The sequence below is a fragment of the Scomber japonicus genome, chromosome 2 (assembly GCF_027409825.1).
Source record: "Scomber japonicus isolate fScoJap1 chromosome 2, fScoJap1.pri, whole genome shotgun sequence".
NCBI lineage: Eukaryota > Metazoa > Chordata > Actinopteri > Scombriformes > Scombridae > Scomber > Scomber japonicus.
This window is the reverse complement of record NC_070579.1, coordinates 37866340-37892754: the sequence shown is the minus strand read 5'-3', so window position 1 is coordinate 37892754 and position 26415 is coordinate 37866340. Positions and strand designations below refer to the sequence as shown.

At 38.6% G+C, this 26415-nt stretch overlaps 1 protein-coding gene across 5 annotated transcripts in view; it reads left to right on the top strand.

Annotated features, from left to right (window-relative positions):
• The window catches only part of tenm3 (teneurin transmembrane protein 3), a 237767-nt gene that overhangs the window by 3310 nt on the left and 208042 nt on the right, over window positions 1-26415 (top strand). For 3 of the 5 annotated variants that reach the window (XM_053329158.1, XM_053329151.1, XM_053329165.1), the window contains exons 3-4: window positions 2064-2134; window positions 4959-5246. In XM_053329158.1, coding sequence (XP_053185133.1) covers window positions 2064-2134; window positions 4959-5246 — 359 coding nt within the window. The remainder of the gene's footprint in view (window positions 1-2063; window positions 2135-4958; window positions 5247-26415) is intronic. The other 2 variants (XM_053329180.1, XM_053329172.1) reach the window with 1 other exon arrangement.

The window sequence follows — 26415 nt, the reverse complement described above, 5'->3', positions numbered from 1 at the left end:
CTCATAGCAGACAGTGACTCATAATCAGTCCCTTCAGGTAATTGTGATATTGTGACTGCAATAATTAACGCAAATTCAATAATTTAAAAGATCTTGCAATTTTGCTAAATGGTCAAATCAACAGACAGCTTTTATTCAGCAAGGATTCAGGTGCATTCAATGGAAGATGAATAAATCTTACCTGCAAACATACAGTAGTGCCATACAGAGAGAAAAACAATACCCAAATGTTTCTCAATAAGTTTCTGTTCAGTGAGTCAGAAGAATGCAAAGATAGACAGAATGGACCTTTAAATATAGACATCAGCACCTTGGTAGTGAAAGAAGTGTTTTATGGTATGAATTATTAACTGATTTTATTTATTGTTAATGATGAGGTGAAGTTAGTTTAATGAAGGTTTATAAATTGAACTCAAGTGCAGTATTATCTTTTCTATATAACTTTGAGAATGTGGTTCTTATGTTTAGAAAATAAAGACAAGAATAACACTGAAATACACTTCTTTCTGTCTTATGCAGCATGCTTTTTATCAAAGATTATACATGACTCTTCATTGATAGTTTCTTTTTAAAAATTGCTTTTTTATTATTTTTTTCATAATTCCTCCCAATCCCCGATTTTATCACAAACAAAGCCCATAAAACACTGCACATTGTATCACAGTAATTTTGAAAAGCTGCTGCAGAACATTTTTGACTGCAATAATCAGAAAAACACTCCTGGAGGGACTGCTTAATAATCCTGGCATGGTTAACACAATCGATGATTAACAGCATAAAACTTGAATGTGACATAATGAGAAGTACAACCTACAAACTCTGTAGCCAATGTTAATGATTAGCCTACCTATTGAACTTGAATATCCAGGTCAAAGGTATCAGATTTGATAAAAGGTGATTTGGTTGTAAGCTGATCTGCTGTAGGTTGATGAAAATACTGGAGATGTACAGTTAATGAACAGCAGCACATTGTCTAGAGACATCTTTGGCATTTTACTGTATTTGCTGACAACCTGTCCTGTTTGATCCCTAATTGTACTTTAAAGAAGAAATATGTGTTCTGAGTTTGACATACCACAGAAAAGTGTGTTGTTAACCACCCTGCCAAATTTGAATGATTAAAAAAATCGCCAAATACATGGCTCTCAAGTTTCATGAAAAGTGTGGCGTGAGATTCCCCCCTCCCCCCCCCGACGGGAGATTCGGGGTGGGTGGGGTGGGGTGGGGGGCTCTAGCGTGCACCCTTGATCGTTCACTCCAGATGCCGGGAGATTGGAGATTGGATCTCGTTTGCGTCAGTGAGCCGCTATCAATATGCAGGAGAGTTGGGATGTCTGGGATGTGCCCTGGGATCTATCATTTCTCAGCGTGACAAATGACAGGTGTGTGGTACAGCGCGTACATGAACGAGCGAGTGTGTGTTTGTGTGTGTGTGTGTGTGTGTGTGTGTGTGTGTGTGTGTGTGTGTGTGTGTTCAACGACTAGCTCGGCAGCTAACTCGGCAGCTAGCGCGGCGGCTAAGTCGGTGGCTAACTCAGCTAACTGGCTAACTTGTTGGCATAGACGCATTTATTAAGCAGTAGATAGACAGGAAACATGGGAGAGAGAAGGGGGGGGGGGCATGCAGCAAGGACCAGGGTCGGCTGCGTATATGGCATGCGCTTTACCCACCTACGCGCCCGCTAACTGGTTACCTGTAAACTGTAGTAGTAGTGCGCTGAATGTATTTACTGTTTACCTCTACAACAGCAGACCCGCCCACTAAATCCTGAACACAGAAATGTTGAAACACAGTTTGTGAAGCCTAGCTCCACAATTCAAATCTAAATGGTTGAAATGCTTTTTACACCTTTTTTTAGAAATACATTTATGACCTATTTAATGTGTTTAGAAGAAAATGTCTGAATTCACTTTACACGGCCTTTAAACTGACTTGGTACTGTAGTTACGAACTCAACATAAGGATACAATGAAGGTACAGTGACTTCCACAGGGTGTTTTCTGAAGAACTATGCTTTATCATAGCACAGCAACAGCTGACTGTTGTCCTTGGTTGTTGGCAGGCTACTGTACGGGACGACCAAGGGACACAAGGACATGGTTAATCGTGAACAGGATGATTATACCAGACAAGGTGAGAGTCCAAGCACACCCACACATGCACTGACACGTACTGGATGCTGCCCCTCACTTCCTCTGTTTGGTTTACTGTGCACACGTAAAGCAAAATGTCCCAACTAAATGTCATCTTGGTGTATTTACCATCAACTCCTGAAAAGGTCAAGTTCAGTGCTTCCTGCTTTTTTTTATTATTATTATTATTATTATTATTATTTTATTAACTAATGTTTGGTTCTCAATAGGTTTTTAAAATATGTGATTAAAATGTCATTAATAAGATAGCTTTATTAGTGTATTTAATGCATGACCAAGCTGGGGTAAAACCTAATGTGTGTTCAATGAAGCATTCAGTTTTTCAGTCACACATTGAATTAAATTAATTATCAGATTTATAAATCATAAAATTTACATGCAGTAAAGAAGGGTTAATCATTTCTGTAAATAATGTTAAGTCATTTGGTCACTTTGATGCAGTTTTATATTGCTGATATTTTAGGTGTATTTATACAAACTTTTTTTTGGAACCATCAATGAGTGAGTGGAAATAGATATAGTGTATATAAAATAGTGTAAGTCATAAGAAGTGAGGGTAAAATAGCATATTAAACCACTAAATGCTTCTATTGTTCTCCGGCACCAATAAACACAACGTCAATATTTGACAAATGAAAAAATCATAATTACTCAAACATCTTATCACCTTCGTTTTCACTCCTGGTCTAATTGGAGCTCATTTAAAATTAATATAAGTTTTAATTGAACGGCAGCGCTCGTTATCTTTTGTTGTGCCATTAATTACGCAAAGCTTTTATAATTTCCCTTTTCATTTGCTGATTAAAGATGAAGAGGCACACACTGAGATTTTACAGATAATGTGTTTGCCTTCTTTTCATTTATATTTTAAAGGATTATCACATATGTAGTTTGAACCTCATTTCAGCCTATTTCCAGTTGATGTGAAAAAATTACTCCTGATGACTTTTGAAATTAAATTAAAATTATGAAAATTATTCTGAATATATAATCCACTAATGAAATCATTTCCCAAAGTTTGCATGTTTTCAAATATTCAAGAAGCAATTTTTGGAGAATAGAGGAACAGCACCCCTGCTTAACAACCCAGTATTAAATGTGTTCTTTTTTTTGTTTTAGATAAACTATATTCTCAAAAATGTCTTAGAGGTCATTTCAAAAAGGTCTAAATCCTTGCATCCAATATGCATCATTTATGTTTCTAAAAAAACCCAAAGCAGATTGTGTAGGCAGTTCATCATTCTAAATGTATCAGCAAATCATTTCAATAATTCTTTAGTCATTTGTAATTTGTTTTTTAAATTGTCTTGCATTTACATTATTTATCACTTATTTCCAGCATTATAAGATATTCCTTTATTAGTCCCACGATGGAGAAATGTACAATATTGCAGCAGCAAAATAGACTGTAATGAGTGTCAATAAAAATAATAAAGAACAATAATTATAATAAGTACAAAACCAATTTAAGAAAAGTCGTACAAAATCCAGTAACTAATAGTAATATTATGTACAAAAGTAAATAGATATTGATGTTGAGTGATAATATACCTGAGTTGAGATTGTTATTGCAAATATTTAAAGTGTGTGTGTAGAGACGGTTAAGAGGCCCACACTATATGTATATATATATATATATATATATATATATATATACTAAGTGTGTGTTAAAACTGCTACAGTGTGTACTTTTATCATCACTTAGGAATAACTATACACAACTAGATATATACTAAAAATTAATACAATATACAGTTTTTTTTTAAAATTGACTTCACAAAATAAAAATAGTATGTTATTCAACAACCTCAGATAAAATGAGTAAATCAATAACTATTGTTGTATGTCATTAATCAGCCCCATCATCTCAAACTGACACTAATCTTTGAATAGTGGTGAGCCTTCCATAACTGAGGTATGACATTACTGGTTCCACAAAAATCTGCTAATATTCCAGTAGTGTAAAAAGTGAGGCACCTCTTACAGATTATGATAATCCAACTGCATATTGTAACGTGTTTTTCTGATGCTTCAAAATAACCTCTGTTTCAGTCTTACATCCTTTCTCTTTAGTTTACAGTAAGCTTTATATGTTATTAAACATGGACGTATATCTATCTATCTATCGTATAGGAGGATCTATGAAGCATTTTGTAATAATTTATTTATTTATTGCTCCACAGGGACAATGTACATCATTATACATTTTCAGAGAACTAAAAACGGAAATGCACCCAATTGCAGCCAAGGGCTGATTTCCATTGGTGGTCCCCCCCCTGTCAGATGTTACCGGCACAATTCCTAAAAAAAAAAAAACTACATTACACATAATATATATGAGTACAAATGATTAAAATGTTTGATGTTAAAGATGTGCACCCTAGTACGTGTTGCGCCACCTTCATACTCTACTCTGTCTTAATCGTCTCCAGGCTTAAAGCTCTTGTAATCTGTCTCTTCTCCTGTAATGACTAAATTGGATTTAAGGGATCTAGTCAATAAGTATTCACCTTCTCTGTCTGGGCTGACTGCAGGGCTGCTGCTTATGTTTCATGATGATCTTTTATGGATAAATACTAATATTTTTTAAAAATTATTATTATCATCCTACCTGAGAGCTTTACCACAATTTCCCAAACCAGGGTCAAGTTTGACTGTTCACTCCAATGCAGGCTTTTCTTCTTGGAGACAGTATGAATGTAAACTCATGCATGTTAGGGTCTCTGTCAGTGCATGTTTTCCTTTCTTCACTGTATCTCTAATAATATTCAAATTCCAAGAAAATTCCCAAACCTGTCTTTCAGGTCAGCATTTCAGTCTTCGTCAGCTGGGAATCTGTGAGCCGCCATCACGTCGCGGCCTGGCCTTTTGCTCCGAGATGGGTCTACCCCACCGTGGCTTCTCAGTCGGTACACCCCAAGACCTGGATGCTGACAGTCAGGCTGTGATGTCACCAGAGCGCGCCATGCGGCTGTGGGGCCGCGGGGGTCTGGGGAAATCATCTGGGAGGAGTTCCTGCCTGTCCAGCCGCTCCAACTCAGTGCTGACTCTGACCGACACCGAGCATGAGAACAAGTCTGACAGCGACAATGGTAGGACATCACCCTGACTCTTTCTCTCTCCTCTCTCTCTCTCTTCTTTCCCTCTCTGTGCTTAAAACCTGTCAGCTGTTATTTTGAACTTCCTGTGTATGTGTGGATGTCAGAGGAGCGGGTTCATAATTTATTTGGGTTCTGTTAACAACCACCCCAGCTTCACATTTCTCTAGTGTTGTCTGACAGTTGACTCTAGCCTGGGGACCAGATGGATCTGCAAGCTCATGTTTTATTTCCTCTGGCAGATGCGTTTGGTCCCCCTCCCCTTCACACACACACTTCCAGATGACCTGGCCGGGGTGGGGCCAATCAAAACTGTTTATCTAACACGGAGAGGGCTTGATATGATGGCATTTTCGTTAACAAGCAGAATGCAGTAGTTTGCTGAATCACAACAGTATTAAATGAACACTCATTCACATACATATCAATGCTACACCGTCAGCAATCTGCAATTATGAGTTAGTAGGTTATCTCTGTGTGTCAGTCACAGAAAGACTACAGTATTGATCATGATAATCTGACAGTTTGAATGATATGCATTATTCATAGGATAGATACATATAACATCCAGCCAAGACCAATGTCCCTGGGCATCCTCTACACTATTCCATGGTGTCGAAACACTTTTCTCTAGTTTCATTCTAAGTTTATCTCTGAATCTAGACAGCTTAGAAAATGATGTTCAATCCTCCTCCTTCTTGTCTCCTTGAACACTAACCCTAACCCTAACCCTAACCCACTGACTGAGATTGTGGAGCCTCCAAGACCACAGTCACAACATTGAGATTAAGTCTGGAATTGCTTTCAATACCGAGATTCACTTCTTGATGTCCTATTTGAGTCCTTTTAAAAAATAACATAAGGTGGACCTTTTTTTTTTATTACTACACATGGTACTTTTTTCTGCTTAATTTAGTCAGATACAAAAAAACATTTTCTGTGGTAAAATCAGGATCTGTATTTGTTCCTTCAAAATGCAAAATCAGCCATGTGATGCACCTCTGATTTCCTCCTGTGACTCTGCCGGTATTTGTGTGTGTTTATACGTGTGTGTGTGTGTGTGTGTGTGTGTGTGTGTGTGTGTGTGTGTGTGTGTGTGTGTGTGTGTGTGTGTGTGAGTGTGTGAGTGTGAGAGAGAGAAAGAGGATAAGATGTGCCTGCTTTTGTTTTTCTGACCTTGTTGAATTTTCAGCAAATTACAGTGTATGAGCAGCAGTTGATGCCAGTGTGCTTTGTTAATGAGGGAACATTAGAACAATTCTATTGTTACTATTGTTTGAGAGAAAATGGGGAAAAAAACAAAACAATGCAGAATTCACAAATGTTCTGATCATAGACGACTCGCTTCGGTTATATTATTATTTTTAAACCCAAAGAGAAAAATTCCTCTCACACAAATAATTATTACCAATGTTCAATGATAGAATGTGTGAAAATTATTCTTCTGATTTGTAAAGCTGTGTCATAATGGCTTATACCAGAATATAAGCAGCAATATTAAAAAAAAAAAAAAAAAAAAAAAAAATACAACCCTGCAGTGCATCTCATTAGCCAGTGAATAGGATGCATTGTTTTAATAGTATTATGGTATTTTATTTATGTATACAATTTAATTATGATGTTTAATGATATTTAATTCACCAAAAAGAGAGTGAGAGAGAGAGAGAGGGAGAGAGGGAGAGAAGGGGATGGGGGAAAAAAGCCAAAAGAAAAGGGAAACAATGTGCCAGGATCACAGCAAAGCAGTCATTCTCTCACAGGCATATTTGCTGTGTATGTACACCCCCACACTATCAGGTAGTGGGAAGTGGGTTGGTGGCAGAGGGGTCACCAAACACAAAAGAATGTCCTGCCAATTAATTTAATTAATGATGATAATATAGCTGAGCAATCATTTGTTTCATGTTTTGTGTGTGTGTGTGTGTGTGTGTGTGTGTGTGTTTGAGGTCAGTGGGCATGTATGATATAAATGTATGCACAAAAAAGAATATGTGCAAATATCTTTGTGAAATGGTTTGTGTGTGTGTGTGTGTGTGTGTGTGTGTGTGTGTGTGTGTGTGTGTGTGTGTGTGTGTGTGTGTGTGTGTGTGTGTGCGCATATATGCAACCTATTCATTATCCTCAAGGTAGTTGTCCCTAACAGGTGTGGATTTCATATTTAATAAAGGACTTGTTTTTGATTTCAGTCACACACATACATAGACATGCACACACACACACTCACAGAGAAATACACAGTGTATTCATTAAGACAGACACGCACACACAGTGGGTTTTCATTAAGAGATGTGATGTTATAATTAACAGTTAGATAAAGTGCTGAGTAGTTGTATTTCCTATATTAAGTTTGATAATATTTTTTAATAAATGGCATTATGCTGTGGATGTCAGAGCTCTGGAGGGTACACTTCCCATCTCTAAAAGTGAGTAGTCGTCAAGTTTTCAAAGGCTAATTGACTTTTTAAAATGCAGCTGTGTGTTTGTGTGTGTGTCTGTGTGTGTCTGTGTGTGTGTGTGTGTGTCTGTGTGTGTATGTGTGTGTGTGTGTGTGTGTGTGTGTTTGAGTGTGTGTAGCTCAGTTTTGAAAAAGTGTGTTTGAAGTCGGCGTGCTGGCTCTCATTTGTGACTGTGTAAATGTAGAGCTGAAGTGGTTCAAAGCTAACACATGGACACTACTGGGTTTGCTTCTATCAGTAGTAATATACTCTGTGTGGCTGTGGTCATTAGTAGTGCTTTTGATGAAGGCTAGTAAAGAATTTGTGCTGTCAATAAAAAAAAAAAAAAACACAATAAATGTGTGTTGACATAAACCAAACTCTAGATTAACTTTTATTACAGGGCCATCGTTAGACTGGGGGGGCAGCAGCTGGAGCAGCACATCTTGTGGAATTAATGTCAGGGAGGGCATTTTACTTTTAATCCTCTATATGTAAATGCATGAATATTATAGAAAATATAAAGGATAGGAAATATATATATTTTTTTAAATATCTAAACAGCTCCAATTTTTTTAAAGTATGCACTGTGCAAAGAAGGGGGGGGGGGGGGGGTCCAGAACAGAATGAAATGAATATGGGAAACTCTTATTCTGATAATACCTGCAGCTCAACACAAAACTGACAGAATATTTAACATAAAGGCATCAAAGACAGTCAGTATGTCAGTATCATAGAGGAATATGTATAACCAGGCTCCATATCATATACTGAACATGATTAAAAGCAGGATAACACAGAACAAGGACTAGAGTGACAGATAATATAATAACATGACACTCATCAGAAGTATGTGTAGTTGAATAAAGTAAAGATAAAGAACAGATCAATCCCCTCAGTGGATGTCTCTGCTAGGACACTGAAATGTCCATAAAGCTTCATCCTCATGATAGTGAAGTTATTATGAGACGAATATCATTGCTTGGTCCCTTGATGCTAACCCCAGCTCACAGCAGAAAGTAACTTAAACATACTCCTGTGATTGTATCAGCAGCTTTGTGGACAGAGGAAGTAGGAGAAGGACGACATAACTGTGAGAGAGAGTAGAATAGGAGAAGAGAAGAAAAGATCAGAGCAGAGCGGAGGAGAAGAAAACGCAAAGCTATTCAATGGAGATTTAGTCATTGAAAAGAGAAGCAGGGGAAGTGGAGAATAAAGGCAGAACAGGCAAAGGGAGAAGCCTCTCTGCATTATTTGCCCTCCTGAGAGGAAATATTAGACTTAGGACGTCTGGCTGGCTCCCCAGTGGACACACACACACACACACACACACACACACACACACACACACACACACACACTGGCAGACGTAAACACTCTTGTGGTATCTGGACCCAAGGGTGCCCAGCTGCTGCTTACCCGGTCACTTGATATTGGTGATCTCAACTACAGGGACAAAGAAAGGAAGATACGTTTACATTTCCTGTCCCAAACACTCTAACACAGGTGTGTCTTTCCTTGAGAAAGTCCTCGGACACACACAAGCCGATGCCTTTTACACCCCTGCTTTATTTGGAAGTTGAAAGTGATACTATGTCCAGCTCATCTGAAATGAACCGGTACAACAGATGTCTAGTTTTGTGCCATACTAATGAGCTTATGATGTATTAGTTGACCCTTTTCTGTCCCATCTCTTCAAATCTAAATCTGTCTGCACATGAGTTTTTAATGTGTGGAGCAAGGAGTAAGAAGGGATGAACAAGGAGAGTGAGAATGCATTAAGATGGAAAAGAAAGAAAAAAGTATAGGAGAGATGGAAGCGGGCAGCGGGATAGAGAGGAAGAGGGCTCTACCTCATCTTTGCAAACCAGATTACTTTACTATGTGTCAACAAAACACTTAATCCATTTGGCATCTCTAAGCCGCTTAGCACTATAACCTTAGCTGTTACACACACACACACACACACACACACACACACACACACACACACACACACACACACACACTGAGGATACTCACAGATGTGCTTATACTTAGCAATACGGCTTCATTTAAGTATGAAATGAACACATGCATTCAGCACACCAGAGTAACTTCAAAAAGGTGACTATTTATATAAAAAACAAGAAAAAGTCATGTTACATAATCTATTACAGCAGACTAACTAATGGTGTGTGGAAATTTATTTTTCAAAAAGTACAAAATAAATAAATGGATAAATCTTTTATCTTTTGGTATTACTTATTAAGAATTCCACTCAAAGAAATAAATGAATGAGTTTCTTAAGGACTGTATGAGTGGGTGACTACATCTTGATTGGTACACGGATCCCCAGCTGAGCCCCGCAGAGGAGCTCAGAGGTGGAAAAAAAAAAGAAAGAAATGTGAAATAACTAAATATGTTCTAACTTTGACAGAAAATAGCGAGTTAATGTTGGACTATTAGTCATAGTTAGAAGCTGATTCAGAAAATACATTTTCCGGGTCTTTAATTTTTCACCACTCTGAGGAAATTAAAGAGAATAAGTTTTAAGATTAGAGTATGTCTGACACTAGAACTTTGAAACCTGGATAGGGATATTGGAACATGCTGGGGATTTTAGATATTTAAGTCATCAAGGCATTTGGAATGAAGTTTTTAGAGGATATTCTTATTGCTTAGTCTTTATCATGAAATTCATATGGAATTGATCCAAAATCCAAAACTAGGATTGGTTCATATAGCTCAAGATATGTATTTTATTCTCAAAATCCAACAATATATGCAGTTACTGCCATGAGAAACAGAAAGTTAGGCAATAAAATGATCAAATGGTCAGTTGTTCAGTTTAGTGTTTCATGCTTCAGCACAGATACCAGTCTGAAAGAAGCCTCTCACCTTACAATGCCAATGCAAAATAAATGACTTACTCTATTGCTACCGATGTATAACTTCCTACTTTTTTGGTATCTTTATGGTTATTTGGTAAGTATGCCCCACATCCTTAAAATGAGAGGCTGCAGATGCATTTTCCTCCATGTGAGAGAGATGTTCAGATACCTACAAACAGCTGTGAACTATACATAATAGTTACAATTACATCTAAATCTATTTCTTGCTGCCTGTCAGCTGCAGAGCTCCAGTATTACTGGCAGAGGTTGGGGATACATCACCTGAAGTCTCTCCACCCACATAGCCACAGATAGGAAGGCACACAGATGGACAAAGACAGAGACATAACATAGACAATGATGGATGGATCTGTTCATACCTTGATCACTCTCACTCTTTCCATTAAACTCACTTGGGTTCAGTTCAGTTCAGCGGCTGCTTTATTGGAGAGGTGCAGGAGATCCATTGCCAAAGCGATGACTTCCATTCAAACAGAACAATGGCAGAGCCGAGCACATTTTCTAGCCTCTGCTCTTCTGTATTCAGCATTGTTGTCAGTTTCTCTCAAAGCGAAACATTCACATTTTACTGCTGGATCGCACGCTTACTCTGAACATAAATATGCTTTGTAACAGAAAGAAGAGACTGCCTGTTGAATATTTTGGAGAAAATAAGTCAAAGGCATGTGGCTAGCTGTGTCAATGTATCATGTCCTTCTATTCAGCATCCCAGTCTTTGTCTCACTCCTTTTAATACTTTGGTTAAACCTATTCTAAGTGTGGAGTCATAGCCTAACCCGTCACTGAACAGAGGCTGGCAGGATCTTTTAGAAATCTTCTCAGCTCTTGTAAGGGAGGTATAATGACCATAGCTAATGTGCTCTGTGAGGCCTCCTAAGTGACATGATAGAAACTACAATGTAGCAATAAAATATGCAAGTGATTATGTTGCTTATTTTATTAGAAACACTGTGAGGTCACGCAGGCTCTGTGAAAAGAACTCGGTCGCGTATCTCAACTGAAACGGTTTTATCATCACATCCATATAAAATGAAATAAATAGGTCATTTCATCTCTTTCTTATCTTGAGTTACTGTTTAACAGGAAGGAATATTATCTCATGCACATTGTAATCATAAGAATGAGGTGTGTATACTGTAGAGTCAGTGTAAAGTGAAGGAATTAAGATGATTCTCCTCTCTACTGTCTAACCTTTAATGCTGATTGCTTCACATACAGCTACATTATGAGTGGACACACTGACGCACTGCTTCCACAGTTTACAGTGTGAGTAGATTGAATTAAAAAGCACACAAAAAAGCCACTCAGGTTAGACATTAGTAGCAACAATAAATGAAGTGATTTTTTATTGTAGTTGCTCTATTGCATTCAGTATATACAGGACAAAGTGTGAGTGTTAAAATCCATACCCATAGCTTTTTGACAAATTGGTTTGCTGCAGTGTTACACATTTGTATTATAGTGCTTATTAGGGCTGCAAGGTTTTTTTAATTAATTAATTAATTGTATTTATTTATTATACATTCGTCAGATTATTTGTTCTACCCTGAATTAATTTATTAGTTGTTTGTTGTATAAAATCACAACAATATGAAAAATGTAGATCACTGTCCGTTCCCTGCCATCAATAAACAATCCACAGATAATCACTGAAATATTGATGTAGACTAAACCACAAAACACTCATTCATATTATAGTGTATTCATTACTTTTCTTCAAAGATTACTAAAAATGATTTATTGTTCATCATTGAAGCTCTGGATGTTTCAATGCAACAGATAAGAGTTTTTAAAATTATAAAATAGTTTAATATGAAAGGTATACATTGATTCTAACACAAAGGCTCTTATCTTAATTGTGAGTTATAGTTTTATTAGTATTAGTATTATCAAAAATTCACTATCAGCTCCTGAAGATTGTTAGTGTTAACATTTTGTGGTTGATTATAGACATCAGACTAGACTCTGCATTAATTAAGTGTATTTGTTATGTATGTTTTTCTGACTTGCAAAGTCATTTACTGGTATTGCACCAGTGCAGGTGGTAGATACTGTCACAGGAATGTTCTGCTGTGTGTGTGTGCATGTGTGTGTACTAATACTTACAGATTCCACTTTCTGTTTAGAATAATATCTATTCCCTAAAATATTTATATTGTGATCTTATTAAACTATACATCAGGTAGCCCTAACAAGTATTCATATGCCTATGACATATTTACTCATGCTGCTGCAAAAGAACTTCATATATTAGACAGTTCTCCAGTACACACACACACACACACATATGCATATCTACAAATTCACACACACACACACACACGCGCGCACACACACACATATATCATGATATATACAACTATGGATGTGACTACTGGAGAAGACAGATCACTGTAATAAGCAAGGTGCATATGTAGACATTATACATGCCTATTCACTAGAACACATTAAAAGACATTTTTCTGTCATCCACTGTGCACTATTGATACATAGATATTACTGCTGGTTATGTTTTTGCTCAGCTGGTGCTGTGTGTTTAATACCAAACAGCCGTCAGGAATAAATAATGTATCATTTCTCTCACAGCGAGAAGGCACACAGCGAGGCAGAGTGTATGTTTGTTATACAAATTCTGCAGTAACTAACTACACATATATTTCAGCCTCATCTTGCACAACTCTTCCAAAAACTAGTTGACTGTGTGTGTGTGTGTGTGTGTGTCTGTGTGCTTGCGTGCATGTGTGTAGTGTAGATAAAGGTTCCCCTTTGTGCAAGTGGAGAGGAAATACATTTTCAACCAGCAACTGTACTTGATACACACACACACACACACACACATATTACACTCACTCAGCTCTGGTGCCAGTCATATTCCATAGCAATCTAGTGCTGACCAGAGAAATCAATGAATAACAGACTAACTGACTAGGGGGGTTTAACTTTGGCGCCGCTAACATTGAGAAGACACTTCATTCCATCAAGTGGCCAACATTAAATCATTAACCATACACAATTGCTCTCTCCACTCCCTCCTTTCATTCTTTCCTTTTTCACCCCCTCTGCTTCTCTCTACACCTTTTATCCATTCCTTTTAATCTTCTTTCTTGTTAGCTCTACTGAAACACAGTAATAATGTGAGGATGTATTTTTATATTCTCAGAACAAAAAAGCACACTCTGTCATCATTGTAGATCATTTTGATAACGGTGTAATAATGAATAATGTATGAACTTGTCCAATGTGATAAAGTCAAAACAGACTGAAATACTGTAAATGTTTAAATATTTTACTGTCCCTTGCAATCTACTGGCTGTTGTGTTAATGTGCAACGCTTTGAGGGAAAAACAGAGTTCATTAATCCAAACTGCTGTAATGTAGAGAGTTTTGTAAACAGTAAAAATGCATACAATATCAATAGTTAATCTGTCAGATGCTACAAAACACAAGCAACAAGTCTTCCCCCTTTTTCTGTCCCTTACTCTATCTCCTCTCCTCTTCCTCTTCCTCTCTTCACTTATGTTTCTCAGAACCCATTTAGGCAGAATCCATTACCAGAAGTGCAGCGGAGAAGGAGCAAGCGAGGTAGATAGACAGAGAGGAATGGAGAGAGAGAGAGAGAGCATTCAGCCTAATAAATTCTCCAGCAGTGTTTCTGGGTTTGGCATAGTCTTGGGACCTGATAGATGATGGCCTTACTTTACTTGTGGTGACAGGTGAGGCTTTCACTGCAGAGGCCTCATACAGTAACTCAGTGTGTTTGCTGTTTTTCTTTCCACATTGCTCAGACTACTTTACTATATCTCTTGCATGCAGAATACATGATGCATGCATGCTCCAAATATTGAGATTTGGATGATGCCGAGTTTCCCAGCAACTGTAGAGCATCATTATAATTCCTAAGAAGGCGTCCCATCTCCACAGGGAAGTGTTCACTCTGACACTGTTTGCTCACATTAAAGTAAAGTGTTGATATATGAGGACAGGGGTGAGACTTTCCACACCAGAGATGAGACTTTAGAACTTTAGAGTGTCATGACCCCTAAACAGTGCTGACTGTGTACTCCGTCTGCACACACTCTATGTATGACATGCAACACATTACATGCATAGTGTTTATAGTTGTATTCCAGCAGTCAGAGCTCTTTAATCCTCATGCATGGATGAAACTAGAGCTCAAATGATTAGTGGTGTAATCGACCAATAGGAAATGCACTATCATATAGCTATTAATTGTTGAAGTCACTTGTCAAGCAGATATGTCATTTTATGTGATTGTACTATGAATATCTTTGAGTTTTGGACTGTTGCTCATGAAGATCTACTGTATAGGAAAATGTGATGTTTCCATTTTATTGACTAAACAATTGGATTGGCAGATTAATTGAAAATGAAAATAATTGTTACAGCCACATATAAAGCTCTACCAGATGTTCTACCAGATGTTCACATTGGTTCGCTTATAGAGAACAAATCTCACCTAACAGTATTGCTGGGTAACAAAGCTGTAATCCATTGACCTGCATGCTCATTTTGGAATATTTCAGAATTTTGAATGAATCATTTGGATATTCTAAATTCAGCTTTACCATCAGTGTTTTATTTCACTGATAGTGATGGGTTAGTGTTAGGTGCATCACTTAGGGCCGTATACTGTACACTTAAACTGTTTTATTTATTTATTTTATTTTGTTTTAATTTTTGTAATATGGTGTTGAATATGTTCATAGTGTTTGCAAAAGTGCATTTTTTCTTGATGACTTTTTTCATGACATAACAGGTGATTTAAAGTCATTTGAATCAGATATAATAGAATATTGGTAAAGGGTGTGTGTGTGTGTGTGTGTGTGTGTGTGTGTGTGTGGATCAGGAGGTATTGAAAGTATTCAAGGTGAGAACTGAGATTGGATATCAAGCAGGTTTTGTTTCATATCTGTCACACTGTAATGGGAGTATTGACAGACTGTCATGTCAGAATTACACATACACACATTTGCACACACAAATACACACACACACCTACTCATTGCAATCTCTTTTTCAAGCTTTTTATATACAACAAAGGATCTACCTGTTTCTGTTATATAGTGTTACTCCATCTCCCGCTCTGTCTTTCGCTCTCACTCACACTCTCTCTCACACACACACACACGCACACACACACAATCATTAGTATGTGGTGCTGTATAATAGCTGGATCAATAGCTGTGCTGTTCTTACAGGATCATTTGGCCTCTGAAGCAAATGCTCAGACAGACACTACATCATTAAGACATTACCACTCTCCTGCTCCCTCAATCTCTCCCCCTCTCTCTTGGTCTTGCTCTACCCTTCTTTTTCAATCCCTTCATTCACTCCTTTCTTCTCTCTGTCTCCGTCCTCTCCACTCTTCACCTCATTAGGATGGTGCCACTGTGCTCTCTCTCTCTTCCCTCTTTCACTTCTTCCTACTTTCACACAGTCGTTCACGTTTCCTCCGATGCTCTTTATTTATATTGTAATATTCCTTCATTCTCCTCTATGCTTTCTCTGGAGGTACACTTGATATAACATAAGAATGAGAAACGGTTTAAGATGGGGATTTTTGTGCTGACTTTGCTCTACACTGTGCATCTCTAGTGACCAATAAGACTGAATCCCTCCACGTCACCATGAAGGAATCCTGTCATTTGTAGCAATGTGATTCATCAGCAAGTAAAGTACCACAATGGTGCCCATGCTAACAGAGATAATGAAATACACTGCAGAGGGAGTTTGATTTAAGGTGTTTGGTATATAGGCTGGACAGGTGTGTTTTTATTTGAGTTCTTTGTATTCAGTGTGATTAATTAAAATATTAACCAACCTTTAACATTATGAAACTATAGTGCAGGTTATAGCCAGTACTGACAGCTAAACCAACAGGAAACAGATAGACAGTGTTAACGCTTAGTTTTATTTAGAAATCACACATCCACAGATTTTTTTTTTCTAATTAGCACAAGGTGACTTGAATCTGCTGCACTAATTATTAAAAGAAGTCATGATTTCCATTCTAAATGCAGAAATTACCATAATGTTTCTCCCCACCTCCCTCTCTTTGTCACACACATGCTCCTACACACACACTCACACACACAAACACACACACACATACACGCTACCCTTCCCAAAAGTGTCTGGAAAACTAGTGATAGTGTGGCTGACCTCAACATATGGGTGATTTTACTGAGAAACTCCACATACACACACACACACACACACACACACTCACTCACACGCAGCCTTGTTTTCGGCTTATTTTCATCTCCCTTACTCGCAGACAAACTCACACTTTCCCACATGGCCTTGTCTGTCCTTGGCAGCTATTTCTAGTGTCATATGGCTTCTACTAAATGTGATTATGACACTAACAAAGGCTGTTTAGCTGAGTGTGTGTGTGTGTGTGTGTGTGTGTGTGTGTGTGGGTGTGTGTGTGTGTGTGTGTGTGTGTGTGTGTGTGTGTGTGGGTGGAGGCCTGTTGAGTGGGTAGAGCAGTCTGTCTCTCTGACTCTCTGTCTTAGTGTTCTTCCCTCTCGTTCACTTCTCTCTTCTGTATAGCTTCAGGTAGACAAGTAAATACATTTTAATTGCAATATGAACAAGTGTGAGAGTGAGACAGCACTGATGTCAGTCACAGCTCATGGACATAAACTGTGGGAATATTCCACTCATATTTTCCTTATAGATGATTTTTAATCTGCGGGTAATATCAGAATTTCCCCTCCTTCCTCATCTTCATCCCTGTTTTACTTAAGTGCTCGTCTTCATCCTACACAAGTTAGATGAAGAATTGCTTACAAACTGACAACAGTTCATTTGTAGCTGATGGAGTGAACAAGTTAATATAATGTGTTGCTGAGCTGCATTCAGAGCCTAACGTGTACCTTGATGGATTTGAAAGAAAAATGAATCACAGTTTAAAAACTTCAATTAAATTATACCAGAATTGCAATCTTTATTTTTTCTCAAGAGGTTAAGCCATGATTTATTAATAGTCAGACAGGCTTTGAGCAGGAGAGAGTGTTACACCAGTGCATTTATCACAACATAATATATGCCAAACCACTAAAGTGCATACAATCATCAGAAAACCTCCCAGCTTAAGCATTGTTATTCTTTAAATGCATTGTACAGTGATTTACCACCACTGTTTTTCATTCCAATTTTTATTACAAAAACTACCACCACAAATACCCCCCCCCCAAAAGAAAACAAACAAAACAAAACAAAAAAAAAAACAAAAAAAAACACTCCACTCCTGTCACACCTTAGGGCCACTTCATGCACATATTCCCTGTGATGTGTGCCTCCACTGTAATGCAGTGCAGGAGAATGTCATTCAGCTCAATCATTAAAAGATCACTTGATGAAATGAAACAGCAACAAAAACATCTGTTTAGAGAAACAATATCCTGATAGATCCAGTCCTGAGTTTGTTTTTCTTTGTTATCTGACTTAATGTGTGTACTTGTCAGTAGTTATATGGTACTCTGTGTAGTTATGTTTACCATGCATTATGCTCTGTGCAGTGACAGTAAAGACACTGAACTGAAAGAGTCACTTGTTACTGCTCAGAGTATTTGAGAGTCATTTAAAGAGCAGAACTTTTTTCCACTGGATGTAAGTGTGTTCTGTATTACACAACATATGCAGAGACAAGTGAGGGGTCATTATACATTACCCCACCATGAATATATTAAAGAAACAGTGAAAAGAAGAAACCAAATGACAGTATTAATATTTTTAAATAGCATGTTACAGTATGCACACTTTTACATATAGCCAGTATATAACCAGTTGATTCAGACAACAACATATAAAAGTATAGCATTACAAGTAATCTGAGCCATCACTGGAAAGCTCACGTACCTCTAAAATCTGCTTAGTGTTTACTTTTAATCCCATCAATGTTCTGTGAGCTTTTTGTATATTAGAACAACAGTGTTACAACACCATGACACAGTTCTGTAGACTGAGCAACACAACTGTGATGATGTGAATTACAGTGCATCATTAAATAAGAAGGAGAATCTTAAAAATACTAAGTGGCTCCCTCTGTCTGCTCACTTAGGATGAGCAGTTACAGCCTGAGCTCAATTTTATCTGCATCTAATTTAAACACAAAGTAATTACTGAGTCATAGATATTGATCAACAATTCCTATCATCCCCATATATGCCCATCCATTTTTGACTAGAGGGCAATAAAAACCTCATTCATTCAATCTGTGAAGGTTCCTGGTGGGGCGGTGGCTAAGAAGCAATAAACGGCCAGTAATCAAATGAGGACGTAAATGTCTTACTGGTTAAACAAGCCCAACTAAAATGACTGTGATATGTGAATGCATCCATCAGCTGTGAAACCAGCATACTAAAACACACTGAAACTATTTAAAGGCAAAATCCAAAGCATCACTGGGTGTCCCACACGTGTGTTGTTGCCATTACTTTTTAAACAAATACATTTACTTAACATCATTCTGATAAAATGTGATAAATGTAGAAAATATTAGTCTATAATTTACTATAACGAATAATAAATAAGACATAAATCTGTTTTCTAACCCTTATTTTTTCACTTTTAACAACATTCTTAGGAGTTGCTTGAGAGATGAGTGTTCGCGTAACATTTATAAACCTGCTTTCATGTTAGAATGGGGTGTGTGTGTGTGTGTGTGTGGTTGTGTGTGTGAGAGAGAGAGGGAGAGAGGACAGGTTAGTAATTTGAGCAACAGAGGGTGAGGTGCTTATTGAATGGCACCTCTACTGTGAGCCAAACACACACACACTCTCTTTCCCTCACACACACACACACACACACACACACACACACACACACACACACATGCATAAGGGCATGCATGTGCAGCCCTCTCTCTCTCTCTCTGCTTCCATCTCCATCAGCATGATGAGCGGATGGAGGCTTTTAACTAATCACATCATCTAAAAGGAGAGAACAAAGGAGAGAGTGACGGAAGAACGGGAAGGTGAAAAAAAAATCTAACACGTACGCAAAGAGAAAGGTGAAATGTTTCTTATGAATGAGTCATCCACTTTCTCTAACTTGCACCTCTTTCATTCTCTCTGTCTCCCCCTCTCGGACCCTTTTCTCCACCCCCACACCCACTCTCTCAGGTCTTATCTTCTTCATATTGCACACTCAAGGTATTTTGTAATCCGCTTACACTTGTACAGCCTTCTTCTACATTGTAACTTAATATGGGCCGTACCCCTGCCCTGTATGTATGTGTGTGTGTGTGTGTGTGTGTGTAATAGATATCAGGTGACAGTATTACTGTATTTACTAAATGTCCACTTTACCAGCACTTTGGTGGTTGAGAAGATACCTCCAAACTGATATATAATATTCACTTTTATTAAGTATGTGCACTGATTGTCATGCTCCAACTGTTTCTTCTAGTGCTATCATCAGACCAAAATGTCCACCTGTACTAACAAATATCAAAACTCAATGAGCACATTGCCATTAAAATGAACTGAACACATTCATGCTTCCCAGAGGATAAATGCTCTTGTGATATAATGACCCGGTTTGTGAAGACAACTGTTTCAACTACAAGGTCTCTCTACATTCCAGATTATCAATATGCTGCATTTTGTCATATTGTTTTAACGTTTGTATATTTTGGAATGCAATGAACATTTGTCCCTGTAGAGGTCACTAGTAGGCTCACGGCTTTTACTTTTGTTAACCAGTAACATACTACTGCTAAATAAATAATGCTACCTTGGTGATATTACTGTCAACAAATAACAGTGATAGAATAAACTGGACCCATCCTCCTCCATGAAGAGTTGACCAGATGTTTGTAGTGACTGTTATTCTCCACTTTAATTTGAGCTGGAGAAACAGCACCCTCTTTGTAATGTATTACATGAAGCAAGGCAAACCTGACTGCAGGGGAGTATGGAGTCACACCCTGTGTGTGTGTTTGTGGTTGTGTGCGTGCTTGTGTGTGTGTGTGTGTGTGTGTGTGCTTTCTGTTAGATGGGGCAACTTCTGTGCAGAGAAAAGGCAAACCAGAAAATATCATTACCAGCTGGACTCAATCATGCCATGTTCATATAGTCATGCTCACACACACACGCACACACACACAGCTGGTCCTGGAGAATAAGGTCTCTAATTGAAACCTTTTATTTGTTTATAACCCCACGCTCTCTACTCACACACCGTCTGTGTGTGAGACAGAAAAAGAGAGAGAGACAGAAAGAGAGAAGGAGAGAGAGAGAGCGCGAGAGAGAGAGGGGGAAACAGTGTTTTCATTTCTTGTAATGTATTTCCAGTGCTTGTTTTAAATAACCTGGTTTAATAGTTTGGGTCTGGTCTTCTCATCATGTGGTTACATCACAGTTCAGGCTTGATCAAAATGACTAGTTTGAGCTTTATGAACGACTGAAGTCAGATGACTTTGACCAGCTTCACATTGATTGATTCATTTATAAAATGGTTAAATGTGCTACTGTAGTGAAAGTGAACAAAACAGTATTCCATCTAAAATGTCAGTATGAGTGAGTGAGTAGTAACACAGCAGGTCACAGGTTAGCTGGTCTGCTCACAGGTCCCAGGGTGAAATGTTAGCTCTGTTACTTTGTTCACTGGCTCAGCAGGTTTCCTCTTTCAAGTCAGAGGAGTCGAGTGAACTGGAAACTCATAATTAACCCTGCGTGTGAAAGCGAGTGTAAATGTGTGCTCTGTGTATGTGGTCGTCCTTTGACATGCTGGAATAAGCTTCAGCCACCTTGTTAACCTGGTGAATGTGTAAAAATGAAAACAGATGGACTTTATGGGTTTTTTTATATTGATTCTGGTTTCAAGTATTTAACATATACCATCAACCATATCATAAGGAATACTGTAGGATTAACAAGGATATGTGAGGGAATCATGGCCATATGTGTGAGCATTAGTTAGAAATTAACTCTTAAGTCTCAAGCTTTTCTTCTATTTAAAGGCTAAAAAACATACATCATCCCATCAGTGTTAAAGATGAAGTTATATTTAAATTCACTGCATCACAAACATTACCCCAGTGTAAAAACATTTGGAGGAGAACTCGCTCACATTTGAGACCGAGCTGTTCCAACTTGAGTTGAACAGATACAAGAAGGTGATTGCAGTTAATTGTAGTGTAGATCAGGGTTTTCCCTTCAATCCTCATCTCTCTTCAGTATTTCACAAAGCTCACGGCTCTGTCAGCTCTGTCTGTTCTGCCTCTTTGACTGGAGAGCTCTCTTTGTCTCCTCCCCTCTCTTCATCTCATCACAGAACCAAACGCTCTTGCCTTTCTCTTTCCTTCTCTCCACCGAACGATTCATCTCCCACTGTCCTCCATCACACCCCCTCTCTATACTTTAATTCTCCTGCTTTCTCCTCTGGAAAAAAACCTATACATTTTCTCTCATGCTTCTTGCTCTTCTATCGAACACAGGAACACACATGCACAATGCTCCTGAGGCTGTGTTCCACCAAACCTTGTCTCCCTTTTCCTTCCCTTTTGGAAATGACCAGTGATCCATCACTAAGAAGGCGTGTGTGTGCGTGCATGTGTGTCTCCGTGTGCGTGTGCTTGAATGTGTGAAAGAAAAAATATTTTTTTTAAATGCAATTTGATGCCGAGGATTATAATGAAGGGAGACAACAGGAAAACTAATACAAGAAATCCTGCTTTTTAAAGGATTGTTTTTTTTTTATTTTCTTTTTTTTTTGGTTTTTGTTTGTTGTTTTTTTTCTGTTTTTTTTTATTTTATTTTTTTTAGAAAACATAAATCACACATTAGAGACATATTCTTATTTTTAACAATACTTTTCTGGTTTCTTGTGTGTATTATGGCACAGGCGCTTCTTTTAATTGTCTGTGTGTATGTGTGTATTTATGCACAATCAATGAAGTGATATCATACAGTATATATACACACATTCAGTAGACAGACACAAAGACTGTTCTATTTTTATTACTCAGTTATTTATCAGCTTTGAGCCATTTGACAAGGGTGTGTATCCGTGTGTGTGTGTGTGTGTCCAATCAATATATCTTTGTGTGGTCATGAATTTGGCATAGTTTCATCATGTGACTGTGAAAGGTAGTAATCTGTGTGGGTTTGTGCATGCTGTGTGTGTGTGTGTGTGTGTGTGTGTGTGTGTGTGTGTGTGTGTGTGTGTGTGTGTGTGTGTGTTATAGTACGTTGGACTTAAACCACAGGTGGGTAAAACAGCAGGTCTCCATCATTTATCCTAAATGGTTTAGTCCACCCCCATATGATCTTAGTAATCACTGTTATTTAGAATGGGCTGCACTGAGGTTGATGGGGTAATGTTCGCACACACACACACACACACACACACACACACACACACACACACACGCACGCACACAGGCACACGTACACACACATTTTCAGGCTGGTCTCACTAGCTCACACACACACACAGCTACAGGGTGCACTGGTCAAGATGATTACTGTTATTTTGTAGTCTGGCCAGGAGGCTGAAATGTCCGAACTCTCGGTGGCAAACACACACACACACACACAAGCACACACACCACAGTGAGAGGGAGTTACGCTGCGTTATCTCACCATCGACTCAAATCCCCACATACTGAATGAAGGATTAAGAAAAAGGAGAAAGCTCTTTTTTCTTTTCCTCTCATTCCCTTTCTTCTGCTGGTTTTGAATTCTCGCCTCATTGCTTTTTTTTTGCACCAGTTGGCTTGTTTAAGCCACTCTCTCTCTCTCCCCGTCTCTATTTCTCTCTCTTTCTCTCTCTCTCTCCCCCTCCTGCCTCTTTGTCTTACTCTCCCCGTTTTTCCTTGCACTTCTCTTTCATTTCCATCTCTCCCTTCTCTCCCTGTAAGGTTGTGAACTTGCTCAGTGGGGGTCCCATACAATGAAATGAAAGGGCTTAGGGACCTGTATCTCTCACACACACACACACACACACACACACACACACACACACACACACACACTGGGTCAAACATGGGATGTTTAAATGGCGGGACCAGCTGAACTTGCACTGAAACCTACACACACACACACACACACACACACACACACACCTCCCCCTCTCGCTATCAATCACACACACACACACACCACACACGCTCCGAAAGCCTATAGAGTGTATATTGTGTGTGTCAGTGGGGGGGCACCAGCAAATACACCGGTGTTAGAAAAGCCTCATTCCTAGAAGGAACGGAGAACGGAGGAAAAGAAAAAGAAGAGTGTCCAGTGAGTCCAGACCTCGCTCCCCTGCCATCTCTTTGTTCACAAAACAAGGAGCTGAGGATAGAAAATACGTGACTATGTGGGTTTTTTTTTTCTCTCACTGAAGTTACTTTAATATGGGAAAACATTCAGAAATGTATGAGATTCAAATCCCTTCTCCTTGAAACATTCCTCCTATTGAGACACGGACACTGAAGCGGAAAATCAAGGACACGCAGTCAGCTTTCAGTGGAGTTTAGGGAATATCAGTAACACAAGATGAACAATTTATTTTCTGTCGGTCGGACATTTTTAAGTCAAAGATACAGTATGTCACATGTACAAATCCCCTGCTGACAACTGGATGTGAAGAGAAAGCATTTATATTTAATTTCAGGTCATTTGCATTAGCATTAGACTTTTGATGTGATGTGACTTCATGTAATAAAAAGGTAAGAAGCAGCTTATGTAAAACATCTGCTGTTCAGACTGTTAAGTGAGCAAAACATGCAGTGTGTGTTGAAATCCACAGAGCAGCTTTTAATATTAAAGCTGTGACTGTGGCTGTGGAACTGCAAAATTGAAGTAAAATAGCAGCATTAATGAGTAGAGTAAGTCTGGAAATGCATAGAGAGTCAGAGTTTTGCATGAGAGGAGTTTGTAGAACGTAGACGGCTGTAAATGAAAAGCCTAAACGTGAGATTTCCATTTGACTCAGCATGTTTAGCAGTAAAAACTTCATTCCATCATCAGCAGAGAAAAAAAACTGAATGGAAACTTTACATTCAGATGTTTTAGCTTGAAACTTTTATCAGCCAGTTGTATGAGCTCTTTTTCCCCCTGATCCTCATACACAAATGCTCATGTTCGCTAGCGCCGGAGTGTGTGTGGCTACGCTGGCTTTCCTGCCCTTAAGGGACCCATAAAGCAACAACAGCGCTCTGCTAGTTCCACACACGTCTTAACAACTCCATCATCAAGTAGAAAGATAGCATCACGTCCGTCCGTGTGATCTCCAAACATGATTAAAAAGCAGCAGATTTTAGGACTTCTAACATGCACAATTCCATATGAAGACTTGTGGAAAGTGGTTCCTCATCCCCATAAGTTCATTGTTTTAGGGTGACACCCCCCCCCCCCCTCCCACACACACACACACACACACACACACACACACACACACACACACACACTTCAAAAACACACAGCTATATCAGTGTGGCTTATGCTACAAGACTATAGTGTTGTTCCTCATTGATTAAAGAACAATGAAACGCTGACTCTGGACTGGCTTTAAAAGAACAGCTCGGTGTGTTTAATACTCATTACTCATTTATCACATAGGAAGGTTTCAGTTTCACAGTCATCCATCCTTTTTTTCCTTTCTGCTGGAAATCCAAAACCACTCGGTTGTCATGTGCAATTACTGAGAGACAACTTAACAATGTGTAAGTACAGCAGAGCAGTGGCTAAATGACAGTCACACTGCTTTCACTGACTTCTTACAGTTGAAGGTTAGTGTCAGATGTCCAATTACACTGTGTCCTCACTGAATGTGACACAAGTGAGCATCAGGTTGATTGCTTTGTTTTCTATTGGGATGTCCTCACTGGCCGGGAGTGAAACAGTGGCATGCTGTTTTGAGCTGAACGTGTGTCAGACGCCCTGTTTCTATGTATCTGCTGTTGCTTGCATTGAAAGCCTGTCATGGACCAGGAGCAGCTCAGTCATTTAGTTTAAATGAGGAGTTATTTCTATGATTCCTCCTCATTTCATTACAATAACCTAAAATGAGGCTGGAGGGAGACCACCAAGGAGCTGGAAGTTGCTGTTTAACTTCCAATGAAGAATCATCTAAATGCCACACTATACTGTTTAAAATGTAGCGAGTTCTCTCACATCTTCCACTGAAGTGGATAATGTCTCCACACTGATCTGGAGTGCATAGCTTATAGGTACGTGCTTCGTTTCCATGACATAGAAGTGTATATGTAATAGATTCACTGTCTGACGTTATGTGATGTCATGCTCGTGGTTACGACACAGTGTCGTATGTCGTACATTCCACGCCCTTTTTTGTTTTTAATAAAATATTACATACATATCTACCTCTCATACCATTAGCTCACTGAACCACTGTGATTGGCTAACACACATTCACTGGCTTCCACTGTGCTGCATCAGGATAGCCAATGAGTGAGACCCTGAGCAGAACCTCCAGCCAATGAAGAAGCTGGTGACAGGCACAGAAACATAGATAGATAGATAGTCCATAAATCTATACTATAGTAAAAGTGATTTCTTCCACTGCTGTTGTGGCACAATAGAGAAAGCATAATGTTGAATAGTGTAGTTTTGGTGTGGTGTCAGCATGAAAAGCACATTGTTCTGAATGTCATGGTAAAGTGTGAGCTCAGCTTTAAGCCCATTAAACACCCTACTAAAAGGTTGATACTTTAAGCCATATGTATGTTTTCTTGGTCCATATCAAAGACTAAGTTGAGTCCCTTTGGGGCCATTGAGATCATAAACCTGCAGTTCACACTGGAGACACAAAGCTGCAGCAGGCATCTCTGTGCAAATTCCA